The following is a 19,786-nucleotide window of genomic DNA, read 5'->3' on the forward strand; positions in this document are numbered from 1 at the left end:
TTCAAAAAAATAAAATACAGGGTGATCCAGTTAAAAAAATTGAGAAAATCGTAATGTTGTTTAATAATTCACCCTGTATACAAATATTCGTCAATGATTTAAATTAAACTTAATTTAGAAACTACAGTATATTATTTATCTTACTGTATAAAACAAATAATTGTTTATAAAGTACTTTTTTATATACGAGGTGTTAATCTCATAGGGATTTCGAAATTAAATTGGTCATAACTTTTTAAATACTCTGTATAGTAATGTCAAACCATATATTAAAAGAACAAGAATTATCAGAGGAATATAAATATGAAAAAATATATACGGTGTCCCATTTAAAAAATTATATGTTTGCTATACCACGCACTTACTGATCACCCTGTAGAATTTTACATATTTTCCAAGCCTGGAGAATATCATTACCAACATTTTTTCTAAATAACTTTTTTCGATATTTTATACCATAATGGAGTTATCGACCGATCCCGCACTAAAAACTCACCCTGTATTTGGTGGTTAAGACGTAGTATCTCTTATAAGAATAGGACGACTAAGATGGGCAGGACATCTAGAAAAAACACAGCAGAACAACCCTCCTAGAAGAATCCTTATGTCACATGTGTGAAGTAGAAATAAGGGTAGGCCAAAACTCAGATGGAAGGATGGTGTAGATGAGGATGGGGGGAAAATAGGCGCAGCAAACTGGCAACGGTTGGCAATGGATAGGACTGACTGGCGTAATAGACTTGATTCTAAGGATATGGAGGGTTACAACTACTGGAAGGTCTCTGGGGGGTATGGTGTATGGTGTTAAGCGTATAGAGCTCAAAGTACATCCCACTGGGGGGTTATAACCCCAAACCCCCCTGGTTACGCCTAAGGAAGGTCGAGGCTCTTTCATAGGGCTGTAGCACCATTGATGATGATGAAGGAATTCTCAGTAGCGTTCTTCTTAAAATGTGTTTAACTATCTTTTCAATTATATTGTTTTCACCCATTTTACAACATTGAAATGTAAAAACCTTGATAAACAGTTTCCCTCCCTTAAAAACCCACCCCCTTCCACTTCCCGACCTCAGATCGCCCGTAAATTATTTTTCATTTAATTTGTATTATATTTTCTTCCATTTACAATGGGTTCCATCCTTTACTATTTTTTGATCACAAAAATCATTGATATATTTATATGACCCTGACTTATAGTCATGAAACATACCTACTTTATTTTTTTAATTAGCTATTTAGCGAATATTGATACTATTTTAAATAAAAAAACCATTAGAATATGTTAAGAATCGTTTCTAAAAAATGTTGACTTTAATAATAGCGACCATAGTGCGTAATTAATAAACTGCGTAGAGCGTCAAGATCGCAGTCATTGAATTGATTCTGTTTATCTGTTTGATTCTGTTTTAGAACGTCGCGAAAAACAGGTCGCTGGAGCTTTCTGCTGGTTTATGTTGTAAAGTTAGTTTTATTACAACAATAAAAATTGAAAAGTATGTATATAGTTTTAATTACGTTCATTGTGCAATCAATAGCGGGACAAGGTTCCCCAACAGAATATTATTAACATATTAAAATCAAATTAACTGATTTCACCAATAATACATATCGCACCCTCAGTAATATAGAGGCACAATCATGGCACAATTTAAAAAAGTAGATTTTTGGGAAATCGCGTTTAAAGATTTTGGTTTCCAAAATTACAGCTATTTTTTCAAATAACATGCTTATTAGTCCGTTCTTTAACGGTAAAATATCGCAAAACCTCTAAATTTTAAAGAACCACTTAGATTGACATGAAATTTGGCACACACATAGCTAACATGTCAAAGAAAAAAAATTGATATTGTGCCGATATGTGCTTTTGTCCTGGGGGTGGCTTTTACCCCCTCTTGGGGGTGAAAAAATATTCGTCCAAAGTAAGTCAGGAAATGGATAAACTGGCTAATTTTAAGTAACTTTTGTTCTATAGAGTTTTTTCACTAAGTCAATACTTTTCGAGTTATTTGGCAGTGAATATGTTCATTTTTTCAACAAAATAACCACGCTTTTAGACGGGTTTTCGCAAATAACTCAAATAGTAAGTATTTTGTCGAAAAAACATTCTTAGCAAAAATATAGCCTGTAAAAAATTTTAAAAAAATGGTGTATATAGGTATCACGTCTATATACCTAGTAGAAGCAGAGTTATAGCTAATGAAAAATAGGTTCATATTCGTCAAATTCCAAATGGAATACTTTAACGTGAAATAACCAAAAATGAAGCACATTTCGGGGAAAACTCATTACAACTTATTTAAAGTGTTTAAAAAAAGGTTCATTTTTGTTTTATAAAAAAAATTTCTAGCTTCAAAAGTAAACAAGTTACGCTCAAAATAAAGTTAGTCCCTTTTTGTTTTGGTAAAAAAATCGAGAAAATCACCCCCTAATTAGTATCTTAAATGAACTTAATCGTTACGACTTCACAAGTTTCTTGACTCGTGTATGTATTGTTTATATGATCTGTAAGTGTCATCGGTTCAAAGTCCTTATTATTGAAAAGGCTGTAGTTAAAAGGGGTTGAACGAGTCACTGAACACGAATGTATGCAAATTTAGAAACACCAAATCTTAATCAATTTTTGTCTAACAGAAAAACAAAAAAATACATGATATTCAGAAAAGCAATGCTGACTTTTTTTGTTTTTCGAGATTTTTGGTAACAATTTTTAAGTTATTTTGAAAAAAAAAACATATTTTTCAAAACTAAAATTTTTAAAAATTTTACTTTGAAACCAAATTTTTTCAAAAATAAGCACTAATCAATGAAACTTACAGATCATATAAACACAACATAAGTAAAATAATTTGTGGAGCGTTAACGATTAATTTCATTTAAGTTGCTAATTAGGGGGTGGTTTTCCCGATTTTTTTTGCCAAAACAAAAGGGACCAACTTTATTTTGAGCGTAACTTGCTTAAATTTAATGCTAGAAACTTTTTGTAAAAACAGAAAAAAAAACTTTTTTAAACACTTTAAAAAAGTTATAAGGGGTTTTCCCCAAAAAGTGCTTAATTTTTTGAATATTTCACGTCGAAATATTCTATTTGAAATTTGGTGAATATGAATCTATTTTTCATTGGCTATAACTCTGGTTCGACGACATCCAGAGACCTAACGCGTACACCATTTTTTTTTTACTTTTTATAGGCTATATTTTTGCTAAGAACGTTTTTTCGACAAAATACTTACTTTTTGAGTTATTTGCGAAAAACCGACTAAAAATGTGGTTATTTTGTTGAAAAATGAACATATTCACTCGCAAATAACTCGAAAAGTGTTGACTCGGCGAAAAAGCTCTATAGAACAAAAGTTACTTAAAATTAGTCAGTTTACCCATTTCCGGACTTATTTTGGACATATATTTTTTCAACCCCAGAGGGGGTGAAAGTCACCCCCAGGGCAAAAGCACACATCGGCACAATATCACTTTTTTTCTTTGACATGTAAGCTATACGTATGCCAAATTTCATGTCAATCCAAGCGGTTCTTTAAAATTTAGAGCAAAAACCGTGAAAGAATGTACTATATTATTTAAGTTATAAATATGAAATTTGGCAGATTTGTTATTTAATAATTGCACTATAAATAGCGATGAGAAAAAAAATTAATATAAATAAATTCCATTAATTACATGTAATTGAAAAAAATACTTTTAAGTTAGTCCCATATGGTACAAAAAAAGAATGTGTGTGTACTTTGTACGCACGTAAGAAGATATTCTTCTATTATACAATAGGTAATTTAAACGAAGTAAATATACTTAACAGGTTATTTGTATTTTATTTAAAAATCAAACTAACTTTCTTATCTGCCACTTTCAAAAAATTTTTATTAAAACAACCAAAAATAAAAAAAAATATGAATCGCCCAGGATTTGAACCCGCGTCATTCCAATCTCAGAGCTAACGCTTTACCAACTACTCCAGCGAGGTCCTTGTAATTGACATGTAAGTTTCGGATATAATTACACAACACGGCGACATATACTTAGTGTAAAAATGTTATGCTTACATAATATTTTATTATTTTACTACAGAGAAACACAAATCCAAAAACACAAGAATTATAATAAATAATACATTTCCTAAAAACACTAATATATTCTTTTAATGACTTATTTGCACGGTTACAGATACATACATACCTATCTTGAAAGATTAGCAATGAACTACATACTGTCTGTGTACATACTGTCAGCGCAGGCGCGCAGATTTATGTACAATTTTACCCTCAATCGAATCGCGCCTAAAGAAGAATATATTCAAAAACATAACAGAAATAAGGAACTGTTTAAGTTTGATCCCTTATATATAACGATTAAAATAACGATCTATTATGAATTAGACCCATTTATTTATTATATTTTGCATAATATAACGGCTTAACTAAAAACTATTCTATGTAATACAAAATGTTAAAACACAAACTAACCAGGATTTTCGTCAAACAAAGACATGTTACTCATTGCTCCCTTGTAGCAGTAAAAACCAGATGTGGCCGGGGAGAGTGAGAGAGAGGCATAAATATATTTACCGAGCCACTCATGTTCTTTTTCTCCCTCTGTCAACGCTAACCGGTAGAGAATTTCATTTTGTGCCCATATCATTCAAAATCACAGTTATCACAAATTTTGAGTTGAGCCTTTATATTACTGAGGGTGCGATATATAATACATATTAGACCGGGCTGTATCGTCGCCCCCGCTAGCGAAATTTTTCCGATTCGATTTTTTTGCACAAACTTACCCAAAAAGAGGTCCTTATAACATATCCACAGGGTGCCGGGCGGTGCCGTGGTCGAAAAATTGTTTAAAAAACAATTTTTTTAAACAAATTCACAAAAATAATTTTTTCACTTCGAACAATTTTTTTTTTAGATAATTTGGGACATTCTGAGCAAAAAAGGTCTCTTGTGATTCTTTGCTAAAATTGATTGTTGTCGAGTTATACGCGATTTAAAATTTGAAAAATGCGAAAATGGCCATATAACTTGACAACAATCAATTTTAGAAAAAAATCACAAGAGACCTTTTTTGTTCAGAATAACCCAATTTATCTAAACAAAAATCGTTCGCAATGAAAAAATTATTTTTGTGAATTTGTTTAAAGAAAATTGTTTAAACAATTTTTCGACCACGGCACCGCCCGGCACCCTTTGGATGTGTTATAAGCACCTCTTTTTGAGTAAGTTTGTGCAAAAAAATCGAATCGAAATAGTTTCGCTAACGGGGGCGACGATACAGTTGGACTATAGCGCTAATTGTTAATAATTAAAAATAGCAGCTTTGTAATAAAATGACAAAAATCTCTTCAGGACCTTGAACAAGGGGTTTGAAACTTAATGTGGTCACTTTTTGAATTTCACAGTAATAATTTTTAATCGAGTTACTTTCGCATTTTTCAAATTTTTAATTGCATATGACTCGACAACAATCAATTTTAGAGAAAAATGACAAGAGACCTTTTTTGCTCAGAATGACCCAAATTATCGTTCGAAATAAAAAACAATATTTTTGTGAATTTGTTTAAAAAAAATTGTTTAAATAATTTTTCGACCATGGCACTGCCCGGCACCCTGTGGATGTTATAAGGACCTCTTTTTGAGTAAGTTTGTGCAAAAAAATCGAATCGGAATAATTTCGCTAGCGGGGGCGACGATACAGCCCGGTCTATATAGGATAATACAGTATATGAGATATGAGACTGAAATTTAATATAAATTTAATATATCTACATATCTTAGTAGATAGTCAATAGTTAATTTATGAACCGAAATTATTATCTTAAGAAATATCAAATAGCAACATAATATCTCAAGGCGAAATTCATATAGGTAACTAATCCTCATATCTACATCAATCCCCTGTAATCCTCATATCTATATCAAAAGAAAATCCAAAGAATAAGACATATTAAAGATACATGTCGTAATAAAACATGGATAACATCTTCAAATTACTGGAAGAAAACTGTATTGAAAACCAGTTCCAGACCATTTCCAGACAGGAGAGTTGATAGTTCCCCGGTGATTGGTTTGCCTGTACAGGGTGATTGATTAGTAGGGTAAAGCTCAATAGATCCGCTAAAGTTAATAACAAAAACTTTAGGCACCTTTGAGCTTCACATTACAAAATTAGTTAGAATGTTACAGGGTGTTCGATAACACAGTGGCAGACCAAACTTATGTTTTTTTTTTAAATGGAACACCCTATATTTTATTTTATATTCGAAATCCTTTTAACTTCTCCATCACAAAAATATAAAGGTTTGTTATGTTATACAGGGTATTTACAAAGTTATAACCAATTTTGTATGAAAATCGTAACAAGTTCAACTCCCTGCATAAATAAAAATAAGCACAACAGCAATGGTTTATTCATACCATACTTTTTTATTTATTGTCAAAATTTTCAAGAATTATTGACATTGCTGATTTTCTTTATATCAAATACAGGGTGAGTCAAAACCCAAGTACATTATTTTATCAGTAATGTTAAATGGAACTCCCTGTATTTTATATCATTATTGAAAAGTAACATTACCGTACTTTAATTTTTATATAACATTCCTTATGTCCAAATTTATTAGTTTTCGAGATTTTCATTTTTCAGAGCAAATTATTTTAGGTGTCTAAATTTATCTAAATTTTAAGTAAGCCATAACTGAATTGACAATTGACGATTACTGATTATCAATCCGGTAATCAATGTAACAATGTAGCAAATAAAGAAATAAAAATAACTTATTAGTAATACATTTTACAAAAAAAAACACAACCAAAACATGCAACATTTTTGAAACAATTAAAAACTACTTTTTTATGTAAATGCAACAAATAAAGAAAGAAAATTAGTAATAAATTTTACAAAAAATCACACAAACACAAAATACAACATATTGTGAAGACAATTAAACACTACTTTTTTATGTAAATTTAACAATGTAACAAATAAAGAACAAAAAATAATTTATCAGTAATACATTTTGCAAAAAAAAAACATGTTTGATAAAATTAGAAGCTACTTTAATAAAATATTTTTAATATTTAATTATTATTAATTATTATTATAATATTATTAATTATTTTGGGTATTTTTCGGAGATAACTCAAAAAGTAAGTATTTTAGCGAAAAAATATCCTTAGCAAAAATATAGCCCATCAAAAATTGAAAAAAAATGGTGTATACATGAGGTTTGTAGACCCAGTAGAAGCAGAGTTGCAGTTAATGAAAAGTATATATATAATGTTCTTGAACTCCTAAGTGGAGCATAGAGCTTCAGTGAAAACGCGCCATCGGGTTCTATTTTGCATTTATAATGAAAAGTAGGTTATTCTTTTTCAAATTCCAAATCGCATATTTCAATGTGAAATAACCCAAAAACGGAGCACTATTAGGGGAAAATTCATTTTAACTTTTTTAAGGTGTTTAAAAAAGGTTTATTTTTGTTTTTAAAAAAAAAAAACTTGTAATATTAAAAGTAAGTGAATTACGCTCCAAATATTGTTGGTCCCTTTTATTTTTTGGTAAAAAAATCGCGAAAATCACTCCCTAATTAGCATCACATAATATACGTTTTAACATTACCGCTTCACAAGTTACTTTGTCCATGTATTATTTATATGATCTGTAAGTTTCATAGGTTCAAAGTGCTTCGTTTTGAAAAAGCTGTAGTTAAAATGGCTTGAACGAGTAATTAATCACGAGTTTAGGCAAATTTTGAACAGCCATAGCATAACCAATTTTTGTCTAACAAGAAAACAAAAAATCAAAAATATTCAGAAAAGCAAAACGTACATTTTATTACTCTTTGAGATTTTTGATATTCCTAATTGTTTTTAAGTTAATTAGATAAACAATTACGATTTTTTTCAAAATAAAAAAAAATGTTTTATTTTAAATCCAATTTGTTTCAAAACTGAGCACTTTGAACCAGTGAAACTTATAGATAATATAAACAATACATAAGAAAAGTAAGTTGTAAAGCGGTAACGATTAATTTTATTTGAGAAGTTAATTAAGGGGTGATTTTCGACATTTTTTGCCAAAAAATAAAAGAGAACAATATTTTGAGCGTAACTCACTTACTTTTAATGTTAGAAGTTTTTTTAAAAACAAAAATAAACCTTTTTTTAAACACTTTAAAAAAGTTGTAATAAATTTTCTCCGAAAAGTGCTCCGTTTTTTGGTTATTTCACATTGAAATATTCGAAATATTGAATTACACGGTATCGCCGAATTTCCCGTTCATTTACTGGGCTATAAATGACTAATTTAAAACAATAATTATTAAGAATTCATATGTTTTATCTTAAAAATACTTACAGTTCCATAATCCCGACTGTCCAAACGCAAACGTTTGTTTCGCACAAATTAATCGTTTCTCTGCATTAACGAACAATACTGATAATGTTCTAATGTTGAATTTATTTTATTACTGAGAATTCTCTACCGCATGACCGGTCTTCATATAACAGCAAAACGTTGCGTTATTGGTAGGGTCACCTTAATTGGTGTAGGTCGAGGTCTTGATTTGCGATTGCGGATGACACAATACTCATAGCTTCTACCCAAGAAGTTTTGCAAATATTACATACATGTAAATATTACATTTTGTACTTGATAGTGTGGTTGAGAGTTGTAAGAAAGCAGGTCTGGATCCAGTGGCGGTTTCTCCATAAGTGCACATGTGCACGTGAACCCCCTAAATTATTTTCAAACAAACATTCATATGTAAAATTTATCATTCTATAAATAACATTTTAATCTAACTATACAGTAAATTAAATCACAAACCACAAATCCAAGGAGTTTATAAGTAATATGTAATATTTAATTATTTTTATTCTATTTCGACCAGGAAACTTCACGGATGCGAGGCCTTAGGTAGAACCTTTCGTTCACCGCTCTCACAGTGGCTCCTATACCAATGACTTATCATCGGGCAAAATACAACTCACCACACACCCCGCTTCCCGCACCCATGTTGAGCTGCCCCCCCCCCCCCCACTTGCAAAAATCAAAAAACAAATAGCCCTGATTTATGAGCTATTTATGAGCTTTCATATTCCGCAAACTAAAAATTATGAGCTCGTTCCACTGAGCAGGAATTTAATACTTTAGTGGGGTCAGCCCCCCCCCCACTACTTAAAAATAGGAATATTGAATCGGTTTTTGCGGCAGAATTACGAGCTATTTATGAGCTCTTGAAATTATATAGTTCGATTTTTGAGCTCATCCCCTTCACCCCCAAACAACCCTTTAATTGATTTAACTTAAGAGAAAAATGCTGAGAAAACTAAATATATCGTATTGCGGATATAATTCCTATAGCTTATAATATACTCTAAGAATAAACTATTAAATCACGTGCATTTCGATTATTGAGCTACAACCCCTTCGCAAGAAAACCACCCTATCTTCCCGGCTTAAGAGAAAGTTGTACTTAAATGCAAAGGTGATACAGTCGCGATCAACAGGTAGCCAAAACGCGTTCCAAGATTGCGGCTGTAATTTTGAATATTTTTTCGAGATATTTGGCACACGTTTTCGTAATATAATAAAGAATGGCGGTACAGGGCCCAATTTGAAAAATATATTAATATGTGGAAATTACTCTGTAATTAAATATAATATTAAAAAAACGAGCCTGTACCGCCATTAAGAAGAACAAAAAAATACACTTCCTTCAAATAAACTTTTTTATCCGATGCCTAGATTTTGTGTCATTTTGGAACTACTAATGAAATAAAAAATTTTAGTAGTTCCAAAATGACACAAAATCTAAGGCATAGGATAAAAAAGTTTATTTGAAGAAAGTGTATTTTTTTGTTCTTAATGGCGGTACAGGCTCGTTTTTTTAATATTGTATTTAATTACAGAGTGATTTCCACATATTAATATATTTTTCAAATTGGGCTCTGTACCGCCATTCTTTATTATATTACGAATACGTGTGCCAAATATCTCGAAAAAATATTCAAAATTACAACCACAATCTTGGAACGCGTTTTGGCTACCTGTTGATCGCTACTGTTTCCTCTTAAATTAAATATTTGGCGACTACATATCATTTAATAATTTATAAGCTTCCAAATTACGCGCACTTAGATCAGCAAATTGCAATTTATTTTGTATAGTGCAGTCACTGAAGGTAAAAATCAACGATTACCTTCAATTTCGGTGAACCTTCATCGATTTTCACGAAAATTGGTCAGTGGTTAGAGGATACGTCAAGAAACAAAGGTGACATGGTACCACCTTGCGCCTTTACCCTAAGGGTGGATACCGCCCCTTCTCGGAGGTGAAAATTATTTTATAAAAAATAACTGCACAAATCAATAAAAGAACAAATTAAAAGCAAAATTTATTATATAAAGTTATTAAAATAAGTCAATACTTTTTAAGTTATTAAAGATCAAAGATTTTAATTATTCGTGAAAAAAAATGCATGTTTTGAAGCGGTTTTTCGTAAATCACTGAAAAACTCTAAGTTTTTACAAAAAAGTTAATAGTAGTTTAATTCGTATAGCTGATATTCTAAGAATAAACTCTTAAATCACGCGCCTTTCGATTATAGAGCTACAACCCCTTCGCAAGAAAACCATCACATATTCCCGGCTTAAGGGAGAGTTGTACTTAAAATAATTTAAGTTAATTATTTGGCGACTACATATCGTTTAATAATTTATGAGCTCGCAAAATATACGCATTTCAATTATTGAATTGCCATTTTCTTTCTATAGTGCAGTCACCGAAGGTAAAAATCAACTATGACCTTCGATTTCGGTAAATCTCCATTCATTTTCACGAATTGACAATAACAACTTGCGGTTTTAGTCTGGGGTATATGTCACCACTTCTCGGGGGTGAAAATTACTTTATTAAAAATAACCCCACAAATCGAGAGAGGGACAAATTGTAAGCAAAATTTGTCATATAATGTTATTAATAAATCAATACTTTTTAAGTTATTAAAGATCAAATATTTTAATTTTTGTGAAAGAAAATGCATGCTTTAAAGCGATTTTTCATAAATAACTCAAAAACGTAAGTTTTTACAAAAAAGTTTTCATCACTAAAATTGAAGCTAATAAAAAATATAATAAATTGCTTATTTGAAAACCCTTTAATGTTAATTTAAAGTAAGTTATTAGTAATTAAATGTATATTTTTTTCTGCGACTGTTCAAATCTAAGGATTCAAGCTTATATAACGGGAAAGAGGTGCATTTTTATAACACTTAGGTACTAAATACTTGTGAAAGTACTTAGAAATACCTATCAAAAATGAGCTCCAGAAAAAGTTGATAGCATCAAAATCCGCTCACCAATTTTCGTGAAAATGAATGGAGATTTACCGAAATTGAAGGTCATAGTTGATTTTTACCTTCAGTGACTGCACTATAGAAAGAAACTGGCAATTCAATAATTGAGATGCGTATATTTTGCAAGCTCATAAATTATTAAACGATATCTAGTCGCCAAATAATTAATTTAAATTATTTAAAATTATTTATGGGATGGTTTCCTTGAGAAGGGGTTGTAGCTCAATAATCAAAAGGCGCGTGATTTAAGAGTTTATTCTTAGAATATAAGCTGTACGAATTAAACTACTATTAACTTTTTTGTAAAAACTTACAGTTTTTCAGTGATTTACGAAAAACCGCTTCAAAACATGTATTTTTTTCACGAATAATTAAAAATTTTGATCTTTAATAACTTAAAAAGTATTGAATTATTGTAATAACTTTATATAATAAATTTTGCTTTTAATTTGTTCTTTTATTGATTTGTGCAGTTATTTTTTATAAAATAATTTTCACCCCCGAGACGGTATCCACCCTCAGGGTAAAGGCGCAAGGTGGTACCATGTCACCTTTGTTTCTTGAGGTATCCTCTAACCACTGACCAATTTTCGTGAAAATCGATGAAGGTTCACCGAAATTGAAGGTATCGTTGATTTTTACCTTCAGTGACTGCACTATACAAAATAAATTGCAATTTACTGATCTAAATGCGCGTAATTTGGAAGCTTATAAATTATTAAATGATATGTAGTCACCAAATATATAATTTAATGCATTTTACTTCCCCTGTTCCAGTGTTCCTGAACATCAAAGTTTGTCCGACTAGACACCGTTAAGCTATTAACAAATTTTCAGCTTGCTATTAATCAACTTTTTTTTTGGTACGCGGGATCCAGGTCTATAATGATAGTTACAATGAAAGAGGATCGGTTAGCTGATTATCAACTTTGTGAATTGAGAATGATTTGGCAAAATCATGCGATTTTTCGAAAATTAGAGACATTTTTGCCGATCATAAAACTCGAAAAACACCTGTATTATTTATAAATATTTTCACTATTATAAATGTAATCAAAATTTAATATAATTTATATTTGAAATGTTTGCTATTATTTATTTTTAATAATTTTATTTCTATAAAAATTAAACAATTTTTTTCGCTCTTCACTTTTTGCCGGGGGCCCGCCCTTCACTTTTTACTGGGGCCCGCTCATCCCTCTCGGCGGCCCTGGCTAAGGTACCCATATTCAAAATTGCTTAGGTTCTGTAGTGCCATAACCCTCACAGGTTATGGCACTAGAGAAATTTTACTTGAGTAATTTTTCTTGGCTAACAAATGCATTATCACATTTTAGGGCAATATTACAAAATGAACAGTACTTACAACACATTCACTCTCGACTAAAGCGTAACGCAAACAGCCTTGTAGCGTCCTGTTAATGCTGAGAGAGACAAAACGGAAATGGTAATGACACAGGCACACTATGCAGATTCTAAAATAGCTAAATTAAATGACACTATTTCACAATGAAGGCAACGCCTAAAGGAATAATCATCATCATCAATCAGCCATTTGCATGCACAGCTGGACATAGGAAACCTTAATGAGGAAGCTGGAGGCATTCGAAATATGGGTGTACAGACATATTCTCAAAATATCCTGGACGACTCACACCACCAACGTATAGTCCAGGAACCAAAGCTTTTCACCTCGCAATTTTTACAGAATGGATCAATTTGCTTGAAAATTTGAGAATAAGTAGTGGATAGTCCATGGATCAAAATATATATGAGCCGACAGGCGCTTTTACCATGGGGGTGGTTGCCACCCCATCTCGGGTGTGGAAATTTTTTATTATATTTTGACCGCAAAAGTTAATAAAAACATTTATTTTAAGCAAAAAATGTTACATTTTTTTGATAAAATGAATAGTTTTTGATTTATTCGTTATCGAAAGTGTTATTTTTATATCTAAAAAATCAATGTTTTTCGATGGTATAATCATTTACGATTCACTCAATTTTTGCCGTAGAACAAATTTTATCAAACCAAGTTCTTGGGAATTAAATTACCTACAATTTTATATTTAACACATTCGCGGACACGCTGTCATTTTATACACGTATTCTTATGGAGTAAATGACTTCATATGCAGTCATGACTGCGAATGTGTTAAACATTTTTTCGTATCTCTGATGCTAATCTTTCTATTCTGAAGAAAATGGCATTTTTACCAAATTGCAAACATTCGTTATTCGCTTGAAACTTCATATATCATTTTTTACTTCATTTTACAACTTCGTTTTTTTTAACTGATCATTCTAAGCCAGTCAAACTTCTAGAATCTATTAACAATACATAAATAACGAAGAATAAACAAGGCCAATGACTAAAAACACCGCTAACTTACATTATTATGCTTCCAATTGGATTTCTCCTTTTTTTTTAAACATAATATATTGATTTCTTAACCGTAACTTTTTTATTTTTTATCTTAGAAAGTTCGTTAAAAAATAATTTTGTAGGTTTTTACAAGATCTATGAGGATATTAATATTAAATCCTTTTAAAATACTCAGTCACAAAAACACGTGGCATTGAAAGGGTTGGTAAAGGTGGTTTTTGCATGACATTACAAGTTTAAAAATTGTCAAAAGCTCACTCAATTTTTGCTGTAAAAAAATGTTTGCAAACCATGTTCTTGGGAATTAAATAAGCTACAATTTCATATTTAAATATTTTTTCGTATCTCTGATGCTAATCTTTCTATTCTGAAGAAAAGGGCATTTTTACCAAACTACATAAACTCGTTATTCGCTTTTAACTCCATTTTTTTTAAAAACTAATCATTCTAAACCGATAAAACTTCTACATAGAACCTATTAACAATACATAAATCAAGAAAACCAAATCAGGTCAATGACAAATTTTAATTAGGGTGGTGATTAGAGGGTTGTTTACCATCACTTTTTTGCTGAAAAAAAAAATAGGGACTGACTTTCTTTTCATTATAAGTCACTTAATTTTTTTAGCTAGAGATTTTTTTTATTTCTGGAGATATTTTTTAAATACTTTAAATTAGTTTCAACTAGTTATCCTCGAAAAATGCATAGTTTTCCCGTCCTTTGACTTTGAAACTACAATATTTAGCATTTGACGAAGAAGAGCCAATACATAATGTATTACAATATGTACATATTATACCTACCTACTATAATAAAGTACAGCTCGATTACTATTGGTCTTAAAGAAAATAAAAAAAAAACGTTTTTGTTAATTTTTTCAAAAGATACATTTTTGTTAAGTAAATTTGTTTATAAAACGAAAACTTTTTGAGTTATTAGCAGAAAACTGATTAAAAACATTCATTTTTTAGATATAAAACCAACACTTTCGATAGCGAATAAATCGAAAACTATTAATTTTATCAAAAAAATGTATAGAACGTTTTTTGCTTATGATGAATGTTTTTACCAACTCTTGCGGTCAAAATATAATAAAAATTTCCACCCACGAGATGGGGTGGCAACCACCCCATGGTAAAAGCGCATTTTAGCGTGATATAGATTTTAATCCTTGGACTATACACTACTTGTTCTCAAATTTTCAAGCAAATCTATCTATTCTGTAAAACTTGCGAGGTTTTGTCCTATTTTAACCTTCATTACTTGGACTAGTAGAGATATTGCACCGAATTTTTTTTGACATCCATTTTATTGCAATCTATTTTATAAAAAATAATAAACAATACATATGAGTGTTAAGAGTGTGACACAGTCAGTATTCACCCAGTGGTGAATACCTAAAAGAGTACAATAATGACTGAATTAGTACAGTTATTAATAAATTAATTGAATTAATTTGAATAGTCATACAATAGTAATAAGTGGGAATGATTAGTTAGTGTTGAGGTCAAGAGTGTCTGTTCTTTTTAATCTTCTGTTCTGTAGGGGTGTCAGGAGATTGGTGACCAATTTGTTTGGGTGAACCTGTTGTCTATTGTGGTACTTGGAGCACAGAGAAACAATTTCTTCTTTGACGGTTTGGACTTGGAGATCCCTATATATATTATCGTTGGAAATGTACCAAGGAGCTTGGCACAGTTGCCTTAGAATTTTGATTGAAAGCGCTGTACCTTGAGTAAATTTGTTTCACTGGCAGTTCCCCAGATTTGGATGCCATACGTCCAGATGAGTTTCAGTACACTTTTGTAGATCAGAAGTTTATTGTCTAGACTTAGGCGTGATTTTTGATTCATGAACCAGTACATCTTTCTATAAACGAGTCCCAGTTGCAGTCGTTTGTTCCAAATATGCTTTTGCCATGTTAAGCGGCTGTCTAGGTAAATCCCCAAGTATTTGACGTCACTTCTTATTAGCAGTGGTGTGTTGTTGAAGGTTACAGCTGGATTGATCCCCTTCCTTAGTGTAAACGTAATGTGTGTTGACTTGGAGCTATTAACTTTGACTCTCCACAGTTTAAACCATATTTCAAGTCTAGTTAAGTGACTTTGTAGTATCTGTGAAGCTAGGGTCGGATTTTCGTGGCAAGCCATTAGGACAGTGTCATCAGCATATGTTGCAATTGTTGTACGATCTGAAGTTGGTATATCTGCTGTGAACAGGAGGTACAGTGTGGGTCCAAGGACACTTCCTTGGGGTACGCCAGAGTGCATGGGATATAGAGTAGTGAGGGCCTCCCCTAGCTTTATCTGATACGATCTGCCGGTGAGGTATGATTGTAGGAGCATGCAGATTGGATGAGGCAATTGTCTTTTAAGTTTTGATATTAGACCTTTATGCCATACCTTGTCGAAGGCTTGGGAGACATCCAGGAAGGCTGCTGTACAATATTTCTTGTTCTCGAGTGCATCTCTTGCGGTTCTGACTACCCTATGGACCTGTTCGATTGTGCCATGTTATTGTCGAAATCCGAATTGGTAATGAGGTATTAGGTTTTTTCTGTAATGACAGTGTCTATTATTTTCAGGAGAAGCCTCTCAAACACTTTGGAGGGTAAAGGCAGAAGGCTAATAGCTTCGAATTGCACCGAATGGGAAAACAAAAAATCTCTTTCACAATTAAGAAACGGAAACTTGAATACCTCGGTCATATTATGAGACATGATAAATATCATATACTCCATACTATACTAAGAATATACTATATATGTGTGGATTTCTTTCCGGATAGTTCGCGATTTTTAAAAACGCTAAAGGATTGCACCCTCTAGTTTTATGTTCTTGAATATTTTAAACTTGTGATTATATATCTTTACCTGTTATTTTTACTTTTTGACTTGCTTTATTGTCGTAGTGTTTATTGTATCTTATTGTATTTTACGTATATTTGTAATATTTTGTTAGTTCTTCATATCTTCTGTAATGTTTTATTGTAATGAGCTTTGCTCGTAAATATATATAAATAAATAAATAAATATATCATATACTCCATACTCTACTCTATATCATATACTCACATACTGATAATACAGGGTAAAATAGAAAGCAAACGCCGGCCCAGAAGAAAAAAACACTCATGGCTTCAAAACTTACGTTAATGGTTTGGACTAACATCGATCGAGTTATTCAGAAACGCCGCAAACAAAATTAAAATTGCTATGATGATAGCCAACGTCCGCAACGGACAAGGCACATGAAGAAGAAGAAGAAACTTGGTCCTTGGTTATCAGTTAAATTGTAACGCAGAGAGTCACGGTTAAATTAGATCCAGAATAGAGCAGGCTAGAGCCGCTTTTAGAAAGATGTCCAAGGTTTTATGTAACAGAGACCTAAAATTTGCATTGAGGATCCGCCTACTTCGCTGCTACGTGTTCTCGGTCTTACTTTAATATGGTGTCGAATCTTGGACTGTGAATAAAATTGATCTAAATCACCTGAGGCTTTTGAAATGTGATGCTATATAGAAGAATTTTAAAATTTGCTTGGGTGGAGAAGGTTCGAAAGTCCATAATACTAGAACGTCTCAGCAAGACTACTAAGATAAGAAAGCGTCAAGAAGAGAACGTTGAAGTATTTGGAACATGTAATCAGAGGTCCTAAATATAGGGCATATACAGGGTGAGTCACCACTAACGGGACGGAAGATTACAGCGAAATGGTAAAAGATTTAAAAAAAAATTTAAATTAGTAGTTTGTAAGTTGATAAAATCTACATTCTAAAATTATTTTGAAATATACAGGGTGTCCCAATAAATGGCGGCGTATCAAAGTTATATTTTTCCTTATGGAATACCCTATATTTTATTGCATTTTTTAATTGTCCGCAAAAAATAAGGTATAGTTTCATAAGGCTTCCCTATACCTATGTACAGAGTGTTCTGAGTTATGTTGACTTCTCTTAAAATGTAAAGTTTTAAAAGAAGGCTTATTCTCAAGTTATTTAAGAAATTATAAAAAAATTACTTTTACATTTAAATATTTGGATATTGGTTGAATGTATTTCATGATTAATTATTACACATTTATTTACAGGGTGTTCAAAATTTACAGATTCATTATTGGATTATGTAATGTGCCATATGATGCTTATTTTAAATAAAACACCATGTATATTAATAAATTATTGTACTAAGCACAGGTTCCTCTTTCGAATGGTACCTATAGGGATGTTCTGTAACTAGGAGTCATAGTATTTGCGTAATTTACAATTTTCTTAAACCGTAAATTGATTTTAAAAATAAAATTTATAGTCACTCTCGATTTTTAAACTACGAAATAAATATTTGTTTACTGTATCAAAATAAAATGAAAATTATGTCTATTTACTAGACCATTATTATGAAAAGTAGGTATATTGGTCTGTATACAATACATTAAAAAAATCAGGATCTTCTATAAAGTCTAAAGTTCATAAACGATAAGTTAAATATTTATCATAATCCTGTTGGGTCTAATACTGGTGTAGTTGAGTTTTATATGGATAGTAGTGATTTCTCTTAAGTATTCTAACAGTCGTTTGACTGATTTACAATTCACCCGAAATTTTTTCTTTACTAGTATTTGCTTTTTCCGTAACAGAAAGCAGGACATCAAGCTCCTTGACGTCATCACAAATAACTGGTTTATTTTTATTTACCTTTCCGTATACAACATTACCAGTAGCACGGAATCTATTAAAATCTCTCAAAAACGTCCTTTTTTGGGTGTCTTCTATCAGGATACTTTTGAGCGTAAACTTAAGAAGGTAAGATACAATTTTGCAAACACTCCCCAATGCAAAGTACCATGTCTACTCTTTCGTAGATAACGTGATTATTCGTTTTTAGGAACAATTAAATTTGAATATCATACACGGATGTTTATATTTTTGATAATTACCAGACCGTACTGTCATAAAATGACGATGTCATACAATGAGATACATCTTTTGTTTTAAACTCGATTTAATAATAATAGTCTCCCGTTTTATACCGCACGCGGCTTTGGGAGTATAGCAGGGTAATCTGCTATATCTAGGGCCTACGGTATACAAGGAAGGTAACAGGGCCAGTGCTACGTTTCAACCGCCTATTATTATATTACCCCTGGTTTTACCCAAGGTACTCATTTTATTCAGGCTGAGTCGACCTGGGGCCTATAGACATTTTAAAAATGTCTAGTTGTTCTTGCCGGCGGTAGGATTTGAACTCCGGACCACCTGCATGCGAGGCAAGCACACTACCACCTGCGCTACGCCGGCCCTCGATTTACAGATTAAGAATTTAAATAATTGTAAATTATGCAATAACTATTAGACCTAGGTATAGAACATCCATATACCATTAGAAAGAGGTGACTCCGTTTAGTATAATGGTATATTAATATACATGGTGTTCTATTTAAAATAAGCGTCATATGACACATTGAATAATCCAATAATGAAACTGTAAATGTTGAACACCCTGTAAATAACTGTAATAATTAATCATGGAATACATTCAAACAATATCCAACTATTTAGATGTAAAAGTATTTTTTTCATAATTTCTTAAATAACTTGACAATAAGCCATCTTTTAAAACTTTACATTTTAAGAAAAGTCACCATAACTCAGAACACTCTGTACATAGGTATAGGGAAGTCTTATGAAACTATACCTTATTTTTTGCGGACAATTAAAAATGCAATAAAATACAGGGTATTCCATAAGAAAAAATATAACTTTGATACGCCGCCATTTATTGGGACACCCTGTATATTTCAAAATAATTTTAAAATGCAGATTTTGTCAACTTACAAACTACTAATTTAAAATTTTTTTCAAATCTTTTACTATTTCGCTGTAATCTTCCGTCCCGTTAGAGGTGACTCACCCTGTATAGAGCTAATTATATATGGGTTGCTATAAAATATAATGCAAGGAGAAATAGATGGCAAACGCAGTCCAGGACGAAGACAGACTTCATCGTTAAATAATTTGAGAGATTGGAATGGTATTG

The 19,786-nt window shown here is 31.5% G+C and overlaps 1 protein-coding gene across 3 annotated transcripts in view; it reads right to left on the bottom strand.

Moving 5' to 3' along the window:
• LOC114327560 (uncharacterized) overlaps nucleotides 1-8,549 on the bottom strand; it is a 122,605-nt gene extending 114,056 nt beyond the window's left edge. The window contains exon 1 of one of the 3 annotated variants that reach the window (XR_007700102.1): nucleotides 8,365-8,549. Coding sequence is in view for 2 of the 3 variants with exons in the window: in XM_050658081.1 (XP_050514038.1) it covers nucleotides 8,365-8,372 (8 nt within the window). In the remaining variant the exon portion in view is untranslated. The remainder of the gene's footprint in view (nucleotides 1-8,364) is intronic. The other 2 variants (XM_050658081.1, XM_050658082.1) reach the window with 2 other exon arrangements.
• Nucleotides 8,550-19,786: the final 11,237 nt, after the last annotated feature.

Source organism: Diabrotica virgifera, chromosome 8 (assembly GCF_917563875.1).
Source record: "Diabrotica virgifera virgifera chromosome 8, PGI_DIABVI_V3a".
Lineage (NCBI taxonomy): Eukaryota > Metazoa > Arthropoda > Insecta > Coleoptera > Chrysomelidae > Diabrotica > Diabrotica virgifera.